Here is a 13457-nt window from a genome sequence, read left to right on the forward strand (position 1 = left end):
AGCTGACATCTTCACCAAAGGGCTCCCACGGATTCTATTTGAAGACTTTCGCTCCAGTCTCAGCATACGCTCTCCTCCCGCTTCGACTGCGGGGTTGTAATAGATAGCCTATATATAGAAATGATTGTATAGTATCATAGGCATTTAATATTGATTTAGAGAATAACTCTTAGCCTCTTGTATATATACTGGATTGTCTCGATCAATAAAGGATAGAGAATTCTAGCTCGTATCTTACACTCCGCCTTCGAAGTGTTGGGAATTTGACCGTATACAAAACTTACAATGTAGGATAACTGATCATATTTTCATGCATTTTTCATTTTATTTTATACTTTTTTTTATTTCGATTTGTTATAAATTTACTAGTATGATCAAGTTAGGATTTTCGGCATAAAGTATACACATAGAAAAAATGTAGATACCTTGTCCTTTATAATGTTCTTCATGATGTTTCAATGACTTTAGGAAATTTTATAATGTAACAGATAGTTTTTTTCCGAAACCAATTTTATGTTGAGAAATGTGGAACCACATAAAGCACTTCTGCGTATCTGCGTATCGCATTGATGATTTAGTAAGATAATTGGGTACGGAGGTGGTTATGTAACCGCCTTCTATATCAAAGCAAAATTACAAGTTCATTATGCGATTCTAGCAGTTCTCATGCGTCATTGGTTTTGAAATGAGCGTACCTCTACTAGATAAAAGTAATATTAATTTTCAATAAAATAAACTAACTAAGAAAAATAATAGAAAATAAAAAAAGAATCATTATCATTATATATGTGTATAAATACCCGGCCTGGAGTGCCACACAACCACCAAACCAGTTAAAACAACATTTGTGTGTGTTTTGAACATCATCAATCAAGATAGATCAATGGCTTGCTTAAACATGCAAGTCAAGAATGAAACACAAGGAGACCTGATGGACCCAAGAATCTCTTTCTCAACTGATTTCATTGATTCAAATAATCACCATGAAAACAGTTACACCGAAGCCCCTGTGTCTTCTGATTTTGAGTTTTCAGTTCCCACATTGTCCTTAAATTCTGCAGATGAAGTTTTCTTCAAAGCTGCTGGTAAACTTCCACCATTGAAGGAGAAGGTGGTGGTGACACTCAGAGATGAGCTTCTTGCAGATGATGATGATGATGATGTTATGTTCTTTAACAATTATAAGAACTCAAAAGGATGGTGGAGAGAGAAGTTTGGGCTCAGAAAATGTCAAAACAAGAATCTTGTAGGGTTAGAAACCATTGATGAAACAAAGATTAAACCTACCTTTTATAATCCCAATTTCTCAGGTTAGCATGCAATCTCTCTCAAGTTAGTATATCACTATATATAGATCAGTCATCATCATATTTATGTTTTATCTTATAGGAACAAAATGTTGGTTTTTTTCATGGAAGAAAACAAGTGATTTTGGATTAAATTGTAAAGAGGTTTCACTTACATTTCTTTTCTAACAGTTTGTTAAAACCATATATATTCTTCTTTCATATGGTTGTATACTTATCATGGTCAACTATATGTTAAAATTTGCTATATTGGGGTGTGTTTTTTATACAACCAATAGTATGTTGAGAGCTCAAGAACGGCATAAAGCACATGTATGTAGTAGATTGATGATTTAACAAGAGAGAAAAATAGTGGAATGGGGGTCATGTAACTTAAAGCGAAAGGGGTACAAAAGTATTATGCGTTTCTCGAAGTTCTCAACATAATAATATAATATTGGTTGGGATGAGACGTCCCTCTATCTAAAGAAAACTTAATTATTGGGTCATCCGATCGCTTTGATCATGGGACTGGACGAAAAGGAGGGATCGATGTTCTTGATTCATGTTTGTATATATTTTGAATATCATTGTATAGTTCTCCATTTAATTAAGATTGAATGTCATTAAAATATAACGAAAAAGTTCTATATAGAGAGAGTTATAGCTGTCATTATGTTTAATAAAATATAAAATATCTTTCTTTTTTTTTTTTTTTTTTTCAGGAAGCAATCGATATAAGTGAATTAACGAAGGATCAATTAAGGAGTTAGGAGCTGAAGTAGTTCATTGTTTAGTGTGAAGTGTTTTTTTTTTTTTTAATTTTTAATATTTTCCAAGCTAGTTAATATTTCTGAGAAGTGTGAGTTTAAGACATTTATGTGCATGATAAGTCATTTAACAGCTGTTTCTGTGTTGTGTACAAATATTTGCAATTTTGTAGTTAAAAGAATTTCAGTCCCCTTTGTATCCCAATTATTTCATAGTATCAGCTGGTTGGTAATTAATCAAAGGTGGTTTAAGACATATAAATATTTGTTAACAACAAATGTTACTCGTATTCTACTTTACACCAATAATACATACTCCTCTTGCCCTAGTTTGAACTTGGGACCTACCCTTTAAGAAGCAAGTGTCTCTACCAAGTGGACTACCCAAAATACGTTACCCAATCGTATGTGTATTTAACACACGCACATACTTTCTCTAGTAAATACCTCTTGTGCTGATCCATTCAAAGTAGAAATTCGCTAGAAGTGTAATGATACTTATACCTAGTGTTATCAGATATAGTGAGAGAAAAATATATCATATTTAAAGTAATATGTTAAGTTTATACGATTTATAGGTTTATGCTTAAAACAGGCTATTAGTTAAATGCAGGAGCAATTGTTAATTGGATCTTGTTTTGATCTCAATATAACATTAAAATATATTGTGATCCATGCCTGTTGTGATTGTTCTCTTGGATTACTTAGAAAATTCCTGGAGCAATCTATTGAACCATCATGATTTCTTTCCCATAGTATAATAATTAAGAAATAAAGTTCAATATTTTTTATTATATATTTGATAGACAGAGATCTATTAGTTGCATATCAAAATTCATATTCACATCATACATGTAAGTATGTAACAATATACTTGTAAGACCATTTCTTATAATAAAAAGATCTCGTCCCCTCTGAAAAGTGGATTATTTTCTTGCCAATTTTTATATATTTTTTTGTAAGTGTTTGAAAAAACATATTAGGCTAAAGGTTCTGGGGGACATGGTTGGGTCATTAATTGCCATGTAGGATCATTAATAAATTGCTACACCACCCCCCTTGTTTCATCCACCATGATTGGCATGGATTAAACCATGGCAACCATGACCCCCCTTTCCTTTTTTAATATTCTTTTTTCTTTTTTTACAAATAAATTAAAATAAGATAATAGTGGTTTGGGTCATGACTACACCCTTAGGGTAGTGGTTTTGAATGATGGATTAAAAATAAGTGACATGGCGCTAATGTGGAGGGTCATGGAGACCATGAGGATCATTACCACACCCGAACACTAAAAACTATTTTTCTTGCAAATCTTGATATCTCTTCTAACGTGGACGGTGTTTAGAAAGTTGGAGGTCACTAGAAAGTGACTTCAGAAGTTTTTTTTAACGATTGGATACGAAAAAAAGTTTAAAAAATGGGAAACTTATATGACAATCAAAGAATTTCAAGCCACGCTCTATAACTAATGTAATGTTACATTTTCTATTCCTATTACCATACTATAAAACACAAGTGGGAAATTATCTAATAATAAATAGAGATTTTTACATATTTCCCACTCCTAAACCTCCTTATTACATATTTCCCCAAACCATAAAATCAATTACATATTTCCCTTTTTTTTTTTAAGAAATTACCTAACTACCCTCAATTACTCCTCCCTCACCAAAGCATATAATCAGTTCGTAAAAAAAAACCCTACACGCAGTCAACACTCTGAACATATTGTTAGTGTTAGGAACATCTTTCCATTGGACAATGACATCAGAAATTTGATCAATGACATCAACCCTATCCTCTAAACACTTTCTTGCCATTTTGTTAGGAACATCTTTCCATTGGAAAGTGTTAAATTCCACTTTTTTTTGAATTTGGTTTTATTGTTTCTCCAATTTTACCTACGGAAATAGATCCATCACGCAAAGTGCAATCTTTTTGCACATTAGAAGTAGATATTATATGGGCTCTGATACCAAAAGCACTGAGAAAACGTTTTCCGTCGAGATTTGACTTTTCAACCATATGGTTTCTTGATACCAGACTGCTGCAGGAAATTTTTTAATGTAAATTCAGAATTGTGATTGCAGATATGTAAAAAAATATGGATGATTAAATGAAAGGAAAATAGTACAACGAATTACTATTTCTTAATTATTTTGTGAAATTCACTGTGAATGTGATACTCGACTGTTTAACTAGGTATCAATGTGATAGTTCACTGTTAATGGTGAGGAAATATGTAAATATTCATTTACTAGTTCACTAAGGGTAAAATAGTCATAAATAAGAGTCATTTTAATGAAAAGGAGAAATATGTAATATATATCAGTTAGGGAGGGGAAATATGTAATTGATTTTATGGTTTGGGTAGATATGTAATAAAGCAGCTTAGGAAGGGGAAATATGTAAAATCCCTAATAAATAAGCTACTTTGCTATGTTATTTTACGCAAAAATAACTTTGTTTCGACTTTTTCAAAGCGTCCATCAAGTCTTGAGAATCACTCCACGAATGAGTTTATGTTTCTTGTTCTCAATCTGCAAAGAATCCAACCATAGCATAATTTCCTTTGAAATGATAGTCCAAAGATAAAGAAACATCAAGCCATTTACAAATAGCCTTCCACGTTTTAACCGCCACATCACATCCTCTAAATATATGGTCAACCGACTCCTCTACCATGGATCGACTTGGGCATAAAGTATATGGGACATCCACCCCTTTATCTAAAATCAAGACTTTTTGATTTTTATATCCAAGAGGATTAGTCAAATTTGGGAATAAACTCAAAAAGTTCTAGAGCTTTCATAGTTATTCTGGCGTATAGGTTATTGTATAATTGCATTTGTTGTCAATGAAATTGGTCGTTTCTTGAGTCTTTCAAGTAAAATAAAAAATCATGATTACGGACTCACATCTTAGGGTGAAGGGAGTCGTCCATTTTCGCCAGACTTCCTTGTGTGTCACATCGATGCCATATAAGTTTTTCCTCACTTATCTCAGTTTTCCCCATTGTGTATGATGTAGTCTCAGATTTTCCCAAAACTATTTTAAATTAATTTAAACTCTAAAAATTAATATATTTAAAAAGTTTTAATTTATAACTAAAAATTAAACCAAATTTTAATATATTTGAATTATTATAGTTTAAAGTCCTTTCAAAACTCAAACAAACTTTAGGGTTTATATTGAAAAATCCATAATAACTTGAGGGGCTTTATTGAAAAATGAAAAAAAAAAAAAAAACTCCAACCTCCCACATTAACGAGAAACTGCAAAAAACCAAAAGATAAAAAACACAACCTTCCTTATTACACCTGCCAAAATGGGCGGGGTCGGGTGACGAGTCAGAATGGATTCTGGTCAAAAAACACAACCTTCCTTCTATGCGTACCTTTTTCGGTGGTCCGATTCTCACAAACAAACATTGGAACTTCATGTCTAGTCTGGTCTAAAATATAATTGATTATATTAGCAAACACAAAATAAAGTTGCAATGGTAACTAGAAATGAAAAAAAAAAAAAAAAAAAAAAAAACATTACCCGATTATGTAATTGTTCCCTACAAGTTCTCATATTTTGAAAACTATCCATATTTCTAAATGTTTAAGATTAACTATAGACTTAAAAATTCGAATTTCATATACTCACAAAATCACCAATCACATTTTGTTGAAAAAAAAAATAAATTAGAAGTATAAGTTAAAAACACGTAGTCATCGTATAGTAGTTGAAGAGTAAACTGCCATTTTGGTCCCTGTGGTTTGGGCACTTTTGCCATTTTAGTCCAAATCTCAAACTTTTTACATCTGGGTCCCTGTGGTTTGCATTTTGTTGTCATTTTAATCCAAAATCCCAAAACCCCCTTTTTTGACTGTTGAAAGCTGCCTATTTTGTCCTTTAGTGCATGGGCATTTTGGTCAAATAAAAAAACCTAAAAAATACATCTCTCTCTATAAAGTCTCTGCACACTCTCTCTCTAAACAAAATCTGACTCTCTCTCTTCTCTCTCTCTCAATAACACCGCTCGATCCAGAATCCAACACCACAACTTTTGTTTTTTATTCAGATCGATATTCATTCGATGAACAACGACAGAACATCGCCGCCTGAGAGGTTTCTCTCTCTAGATTGGGGGTTTTGAGTACGGGGAACAACCGTCGCCGCCTGAGGCGGCGCTGCCTTTGTCTTCGCCGGAACTGAATGAGAGAGAGAGAGAGAACAGGGGTGCCAGAGCTGATATCGAGAGTGACAGATCAAGGGGGTTGATGAAACAATGGTTAACCGGGCAGGGTTAACTCACTGGTCTCGTCAAGAAGGGTTAATCCCTTCCTCTCGAGGATCGCTGGCTGGATCACCGGTGGTTGATTACCTGCACAAGGAAACAAGCCGTGACTCGTAACAAGGAGGATGGGGTGGGGGGTGCTCCTTGTTACCACTCTCCGGCGTGAGAATCAGTAGTTTGCTTGGGAAGCAAAGTAAGATAGTAGTAGTAGTGAGAGAGTTGTGAGAAGATACCTCAAACCTGGTTTGGGGTTGGTATTTATAGCCGAGGAGTGGAGGAGGATGATGATGGATGGATTGACGACGTGCTGCCCCTTTTCAGGTGTGTCAGGCTCGTCGGTTATGGAGGTTACGCCACGTCAGTCCATTGCTTACGTAGCTCTGACAGGTAACTGTCATTGGTGCCACTTGCACTGTGGTGTCAGTACCACTTGCTTGAGTACATAGGATGCGGTGCAAGCCGCATCGCTACGTGCGGTAACATCTGAAGTTATCGCGTCTCCTACTTGTGATCAAGGAATACGCGAGATGCGGTGCTAGCCGCATCGTCGTCTTGCCTGCATCCCTTGTCGTGACGAAAATGTCCGTATGGTGCGGTGTCAGCCGTACCACTACGTTCATCTCCTTCTATGCCTAAGGTAAGGCTTTCCTGTATTGATAGAAGTGTTCACTGGACGCGGTGCGATGCCGCGTCGCTGTGAATGCTTCCGTTTTCGTACACCAGATGTGATGCTATGTCGCATCACTCTACCGTTCTCCTGTTCCATGTAAGTCCTCCTTTGTTACTAGATAGATTGGATTCAACCCTTGTGTCGATGCGTTCCCGCATGGGCACAAGTGGGTTGTTAGCTAGTGGGGGTTTTGATAAGGGTAATGGTCACTCGCGGTCGATGCTGACGCGAGATCTGGGACCATACCCCTTCAAGTCCCCCCAGTCTAGTGTTGCTGCCACATACAAGGTGTATGTGGGAGGAGTACTGGACTATGGTGTTTGGAAGGTAGTTTGGAGTCTGGAGAAGATCCTAGACCATGTGTGGTCTTTTCTGTATGTAAATGGAGCTGGAGGTCCGGAAGGGTCATCTGACGCCTCTTCCGTATCGGTGAAGGAATCTCGTCTGGTGCGAGATTCTCAGCCGATTTATGTCACCAGGTGGTCTGCCACCTGTTGTTGTGCCGAAGGTCTCTTGGAGACCTTGTTAGTAATGCTGCACAAACTTCGAACCAACCTCTGAGATGGTGTTTCGAAGGTATGTGGAGGTTTCCCATCCTTTAAAGGTGGGCTTTTCTTCATACCAATTGTTGAATTGGTGCACGAAGAAGAAAAGAAAACTTTTAGACCAATCTTTGAGATTGGGATCAAAAGTTGTTGATGCTTGCAAGTGCTTTGCTCGAGCTCTATGTTCAGCCTCGAGTTATGAGACGACGATCCCCTTTTTTGTGGGGTTTTCGTGTTTATCGTCGTAGCTCTCTAGTAACCGCATGGTCTTTGCGGTTACCTCGTTGCGTCATTGTTGGCCATGTTTGGTCGAACAATGTATCAATAAAATTGGTCATAGTATATTCATACTATGGGTAAATAAACATGGTCATAGGCAAGGGTATGCCCACCATTGTTTATTCTATGCGGCCCATAATCGGGTTAATAAAGTCATAAGCAGACTTATTACCGCTGTTCGGACGCTTGTTGTTCGACGCGGGTTTATTTAGAGCGCTGTTCTGCGTTCGTTTTGGAGCCACTTACCTTCCCGCTCTAATACCGAGTTTGCTTTGTAGTAGCATTGTTCGGTGATGTGGAGTGAGCTTGGCTCTTCCGTAGTAACCACTCTGCGGAAGCTATGGTTATGTCCGTAGCTCCTCGTGAGTGTTTGCGGTTTTGTATTACCACATTTGCTCGAAGTGGGTGTGGGTCGGATGTAGCTCTTGAAGGTTCAGGAGACAGGGTTGCTGATGTGCGTTCGCGTGCATACCCTTCCTTCCTTTTGTTAAAGAAGATGTTCATATACCCTCTGCGGTTATGAACCGGGCAGGAGGGATTTGAAGCTTGAAGAGAATGAAGGCAATGCAGTTCCCCTGTGTCTGAGATGCGGTTCAGTCCAACGGCCAACGCTGGTTCTGAGCATCTGACACACCTGAACGGGCTCGTGTGTGTCATGTCCGCATATTCCACGTGTGCTCGTGGGTCGTGCGGATAGGTATTATACCCCCTTATAGTGTAGAGATATATGTTTTTACCTATTTTTAGGGGTATGTTAAAAAACGACATGCGGTATGGGTTATGGTGCGGTATACCAGAGAAACCGCATGCCGCTTATAATTGGATAATGTAGTCGCTTTTTGTTGCATACGTGGCTGGACGCACGTGTGAGTTGGTGGAAGTTGGTGAGATCTTCCTGGCATGTGCTGAAATGAAAGGACGTTTGCACTGCCCGAGGCATTAAATGCACTGTAGCGAAGAGTGTAAACGTCTCTTGTGTCAGGCGCGTGGGCGGCCACGCGCGCGTGATAACCGTCAGCGGAAACGGCGCTCGACACGTGGTGTCCTATGATTCGCTCTTTTTGAACGTGATCATTTGTTTTCTCCCTCCGCATTAATTGCGATGGGTATATAAGGGGAAACCGTTCGTGGTTTCCCCTTACTTGTTCGAAAATTAAAAAAAATTGCCGTTTGAGAGAGAAACTGTTATCTGTCTTCTCCGACTATTTTTTCTGAAATTCCGGTGAGGTTGCTGGTGTTTCCGTTCACCATCTTCTCTTTCTTTGATATTCTTGATGGCTGAACCATCTAATCCACACAATGTGGAGGGTGAAAACCCTGAATAGCCGATAGTATCGGCTGATGAAGACGAAGATGATGATGTTGATGTTCCCGGTGGTGGGTTACCGGTGTTGAAGTGGACAAAAGGTAGTTTTAAAACCCTGATGGCCACTGTTCAGATGGCCAAAGACTGGAATGCTACTTACCCACAAGTGGGGGACACCGGTGCCGATGCTCCGGCCGGTTATATAACCTTGTGGGCAGATTTTTTCAACCATGGCAACCTTAGGTTGCCGGTGACGGTGTTTGTGGCGGAGGTGTTGGAGTATTATCACCTCCATATCTCCCAGCTTAGTCTGTTCGGAATGTTCCGGATTCGGAATTTTGAGTACACATTCCGTGCCCATGGTCTGCCCATTACAGTAGAGAATTTCCGGCGGTTCTACCAGTTGACGGTGAACACCGGTTTTTTCTCGTTTACTCAAAGGCATGGGAGTCTGAAGTTGATGACACCCCCTAAGGGTGTGACAGGCTGGAAGAAGAGGTTCTTCTACGTGAAAGCCTGTGCGGTCTATGCTAACATGTCTTTCAGGAATGTCGATGTTGGAGTTTCCGATGAAGATATTCCTGTTGCTTCCGCGAAGACCGCAGACTGGTTCACTAGGCTGCGGCCTATTGAACTCAAGAAGTTGGATAATGACCAACTGTGGATATTGCGGATGATGCTTTCTAGACCGGATAGGAAGGAAAGGCCCGTGTTGCGGGAACAGGGTGGTGGTAAGCTCGTTACCCTTTGTTATTTTCCTTATTTCCTAAGCCTTTGTAATAACCTGCATGCATGTATCAGCGGATGCGGTTGGCTTATGGAGGATGTTTGAGCCTGATTTCAAGGGCCAGGTTGAACTGATTGCGGTTGAGCTGAAGAAAGGTTTCAACCTTGAAATTCTGAAGAACTTCCGTGTGCCGTCGAAAGCGGTGCTGGATGCCCCGGTTCCGGAAGACGCAAGAGGTACGTCTTACGTGGCATTAGTTTTTTCAATTTATCTTTTTGACTGGTTCTGTTGATTGTGTGAATCTAGGTGTCCTTGCGGATTTGGGGAAGTTTGAGAAACGCGTCCCCAAGAAGACTGTGGAGAAGAAAACGGTAAAAAAGACCGTGCGGGGTCGTGGCAAGGGGAGTGTTGAAAGCTCAGCTGCCCCTGCTTCCGTTTTTGAAGCCGCAGGTACCTATCAATCTTGTTCTCGGGGATATACCGATTACGTCGTAGTATCTGACACCCTTGAGGGTTTGGGTGTTATAGGTAGTGGTGCGGCCGCGGGTGGAACTGCTGTGGTTCCCCCCGTTGTTGGAGAGAAAAGGGGGCCAGAGCAGAAAGCTGCTGGTGGTGGTGAACCGAAGAGGCGGAGGCTGCAGACCAGGAGAGTTGCTCCGGTGCAGAAGAGACCTGCAGTTGCTGCTGGTAAGTATATCCCTTTTCTTTGTTTTGTATGTACCATGGGTGGGAAATACTCATTGAATACTCTTTGTATTGCAGAATCCCGAGATGCGGGGTATTCTTCTACGTGAAAGCCTGTGCGGTCTATGCTAACATGTCTTTCAGGAATGTCGATGTTGGAGTTTCCGATGAAGATATTCCTGTTGCTTCCGCGAAGACCGCAGACTGGTTCACTAGGCTGCGGCCTATTGAACTCAAGAAGTTGGATAATGACCAACTGTGGATATCGCGGATGATGCTTTCTAGACCGGATAGGAAGGAAAGGCCCGTGTTGCGGGAACAGGGTGGTGGTAAGCTCGTTACCCTTTGTTATTTTCCTTATTTCCTAAGCCTTTGTAATAACCTGCATGCATGTATCAGCGGATGCGGTTGGCTTATGGAGGATGTTTGAGCCTGATTTCAAGGGCCAGGTTGAACTGATTGCGGTTGAGCTGAAGAAAGGTTTCAACCTTGAAATTCTGAAGAACTTCCGTGTGCCGTCGAAAGCGGTGCTGGATGCCCCGGTTCCGGAAGACGCAAGAGGTACGTCTTACGTGGCATTAGTTTTTTCAATTTATCTTTTTGACTGGTTCTGTTGATTGTGTGAATCTAGGTGTCCTTGCGGATTTGGGGAAGTTTGAGAAACGCGTCCCCAAGAAGACTGTGGAGAAGAAAACGGTAAAAAAGACCGTGCGGGGTCGTGGCAAGGGGAGTGTTGAAAGCTCAGCTGCCCCTGCTTCCGTTTTTGAAGCCGCAGGTACCTATCAATCTTGTTCTCGGGGATATACCGATTACGTCGTAGTATCTGACACCCTTGAGGGTTTGGGTGTTATAGGTAGTGGTGCGGCCGCGGGTGGAACTGCTGTGGTTCCCCCCGTTGTTGGAGAGAAAAGGGGGCCAGAGCAGAAAGCTGCTGGTGGTGGTGAACCGAAGAGGCGGAGGCTGCAGACCAGGAGAGTTGCTCCGGTGCAGAAGAGACCTGCAGTTGCTGCTGGTAAGTATATCCCTTTTCTTTGTTTTGTATGTACCATGGGTGGGAAATACTCATTGAATACTCTTTGTATTGCAGAATCCCGAGATGCGGGGTATTCTTTTTTCGACATCCCTGCGTCTCCTCCGCACACCGCTGCTGCGGGTGCGGGTGTAACGAAGGAGACGGTCGCGCCCAAGGAGCCTGCGGCCCCTTTTGTTGGGCCAGTTCGTGATCCCTCTTTGGAGAAGACGGTGGAGACGACTGCTGACCGGATTTTTGACACTGTGGACTCCTCTGACAATCTTATCTCTCCTGATGAGGGTGATGGATTGAACTTGAGGTTTTCAGATGCCGGTAAGCAAAAGTCTGATGCTGAGGTGCGGCAGCAGGATGCTGAGCCGCAGAAGTCTCCTGCTGGGGAGAAAGGTAGCGGCTCGTCTGCTGGTGGTGCGGGTCATGACGGGCCTCCAATTCAGCCTGGGGAGTCTGAATTGGAGTATTATTACCGCACATACTCCCCGGGTCGCAGTATGGTGTATCACCGACCCCCTGGACTGTTATGCAGGGGGATGATATCTCAAATGACCCTGCGGCCTGCAAGGAGATTCTGGGTGGTTTGGGCACCCCTTTTGAAGTTGAGCGTGCCCGTGCCGTACCCCGAGAGCTGCGTATAAATCAGCTCTCGTCAATGCTGGTAGGGACTTCCATTGTGGCTAATGCCATTTTGGAAGATTATAAGGTGCTGGGCCGCCGCGAGGAGGAGGCTGCTCGTATGCGGGCGGAAGCAGAGAAGTTGGTCGAGGCTGCTCGTGCGGGTGCGGAGCAGCTCGAGAAGGATAAAGCTGCTTTTGAGAAGCAGAAGCAGACTTCGGAATGGGCTGCCGCTGCCCAGCTAAAACAGGTGCGTACCCTTGCTAAACTTCTTGCTGATGAGCGCAAAAGTTGGAATGAAAAAATGTCCAATGAGCGCAAGAAGTGGAATGCATCGTGGGCTAAGCAGAATGACATTCTGTTTCATGCTCGGCAGGAGCTAACAAATGCCAAGGCAGCGAATGCTACCTTGAGCCAGGAGAAGGCTGCGGCTGAGGCCGTTTCTGTGAAAGCGCTGCAGGCGAAGGCCGACGCCCTGAAGGCGCTTGCAGAGGCCAAGGAAGCCGGGGCTCGTGCCTCAAAGGCCCTTGAAGAGGCCGCGGAGAAGGAGAGTCGTTCTTCCAAGGCTCTGGACGAGGCGAATGTGGAGTGCATTCGTTTGGGTAAGGTTGTTTCCAGCCTTCAGGTATGTTTCGTTACCTCTGTTGTATATTTCCTTTATTGTTTTGAAAATATTTATCGAGTGAACTGTTTGCTGTTTTTGTAACAGGCTGAGGTTCAGGCCCGGGAGGTCGCGGTTACGGACCTTACTGCCCGCGTGTCTGCTGCGGAGAAGCGGGCTGACGCTGCTGTTGAGGCCAAGGATGCCTTGGTGTCCTCTTTTAACCAGCTGGAAGCTGACCGTGAGTGGTTGCGGACTCACGGTATCGCGCGTGTAAGTATCCGTTGCCTTTACATTGGCTTGGATTAGTATTTCAAGACTTATGATCCTTTTATTGCAGATTGTCGAGGCTATAATGAATGCCCCTGAGACCTCATCTGGTTTGGACTTGGTTAAGGAACGTGCGCGCGATGCTGGCTTCAAGGCTGGTTATAACCGCTGCATTGGGCATATCAATGTATTGTCCGCAGGCGGTTATACTGATCAGGCATCCGGGTTCCGTGACGTGGATACCGAAGGTCGTCTGAAAGCGGCCGTAGCCTCCTTTTATGATACGCCCCTTGCCTGTGTAGGGGAGCTGGACGAGTGTTTGGAGGTTGCGGACTATGTCGACCGCTTGCGGATGCTTTATCCGGATGTGGAAGAGGAAGAACCCG

At 42.0% G+C, this 13457-nt stretch overlaps 1 protein-coding gene across 1 annotated transcript; it reads left to right on the plus strand.

Annotated features, from left to right (window-relative positions):
* Positions 1-834: 834 nt before the first annotated feature.
* LOC110916001 lies at positions 835-2274 on the plus strand. The gene is made up of 2 exons (XM_022160751.2): positions 835-1310; positions 2012-2274. The coding sequence occupies exons 1-2, from the start codon at positions 884-886 to the stop codon at positions 2029-2031; spliced, it is 447 nt and encodes a 148-aa protein (XP_022016443.1). The 5' UTR covers positions 835-883; the 3' UTR covers positions 2032-2274.
* The last annotated feature ends 11183 nt before the right edge of the window (positions 2275-13457 follow it).

The sequence above is a fragment of the Helianthus annuus genome, chromosome 16, assembly GCF_002127325.2.
Source record: "Helianthus annuus cultivar XRQ/B chromosome 16, HanXRQr2.0-SUNRISE, whole genome shotgun sequence".
In the NCBI taxonomy this organism is placed as follows: domain Eukaryota; kingdom Viridiplantae; phylum Streptophyta; class Magnoliopsida; order Asterales; family Asteraceae; genus Helianthus; species Helianthus annuus.

Excerpts from the sequence above, each read along its gene's own strand:
- LOC110916001 (XM_022160751.2), top strand. The coding sequence starts at position 884 with ATGGCTTGCTTAAACATGCAAGTCAAGAATGAAACACAAGGAGACCTG. Across the intron at positions 1,311-2,011 it reads TTATAATCCCAATTTCTCAG|GAAGCAATCGATATAAGTGA; the intron begins GTTAGCATGCAA and ends TTTTTTTTTCAG.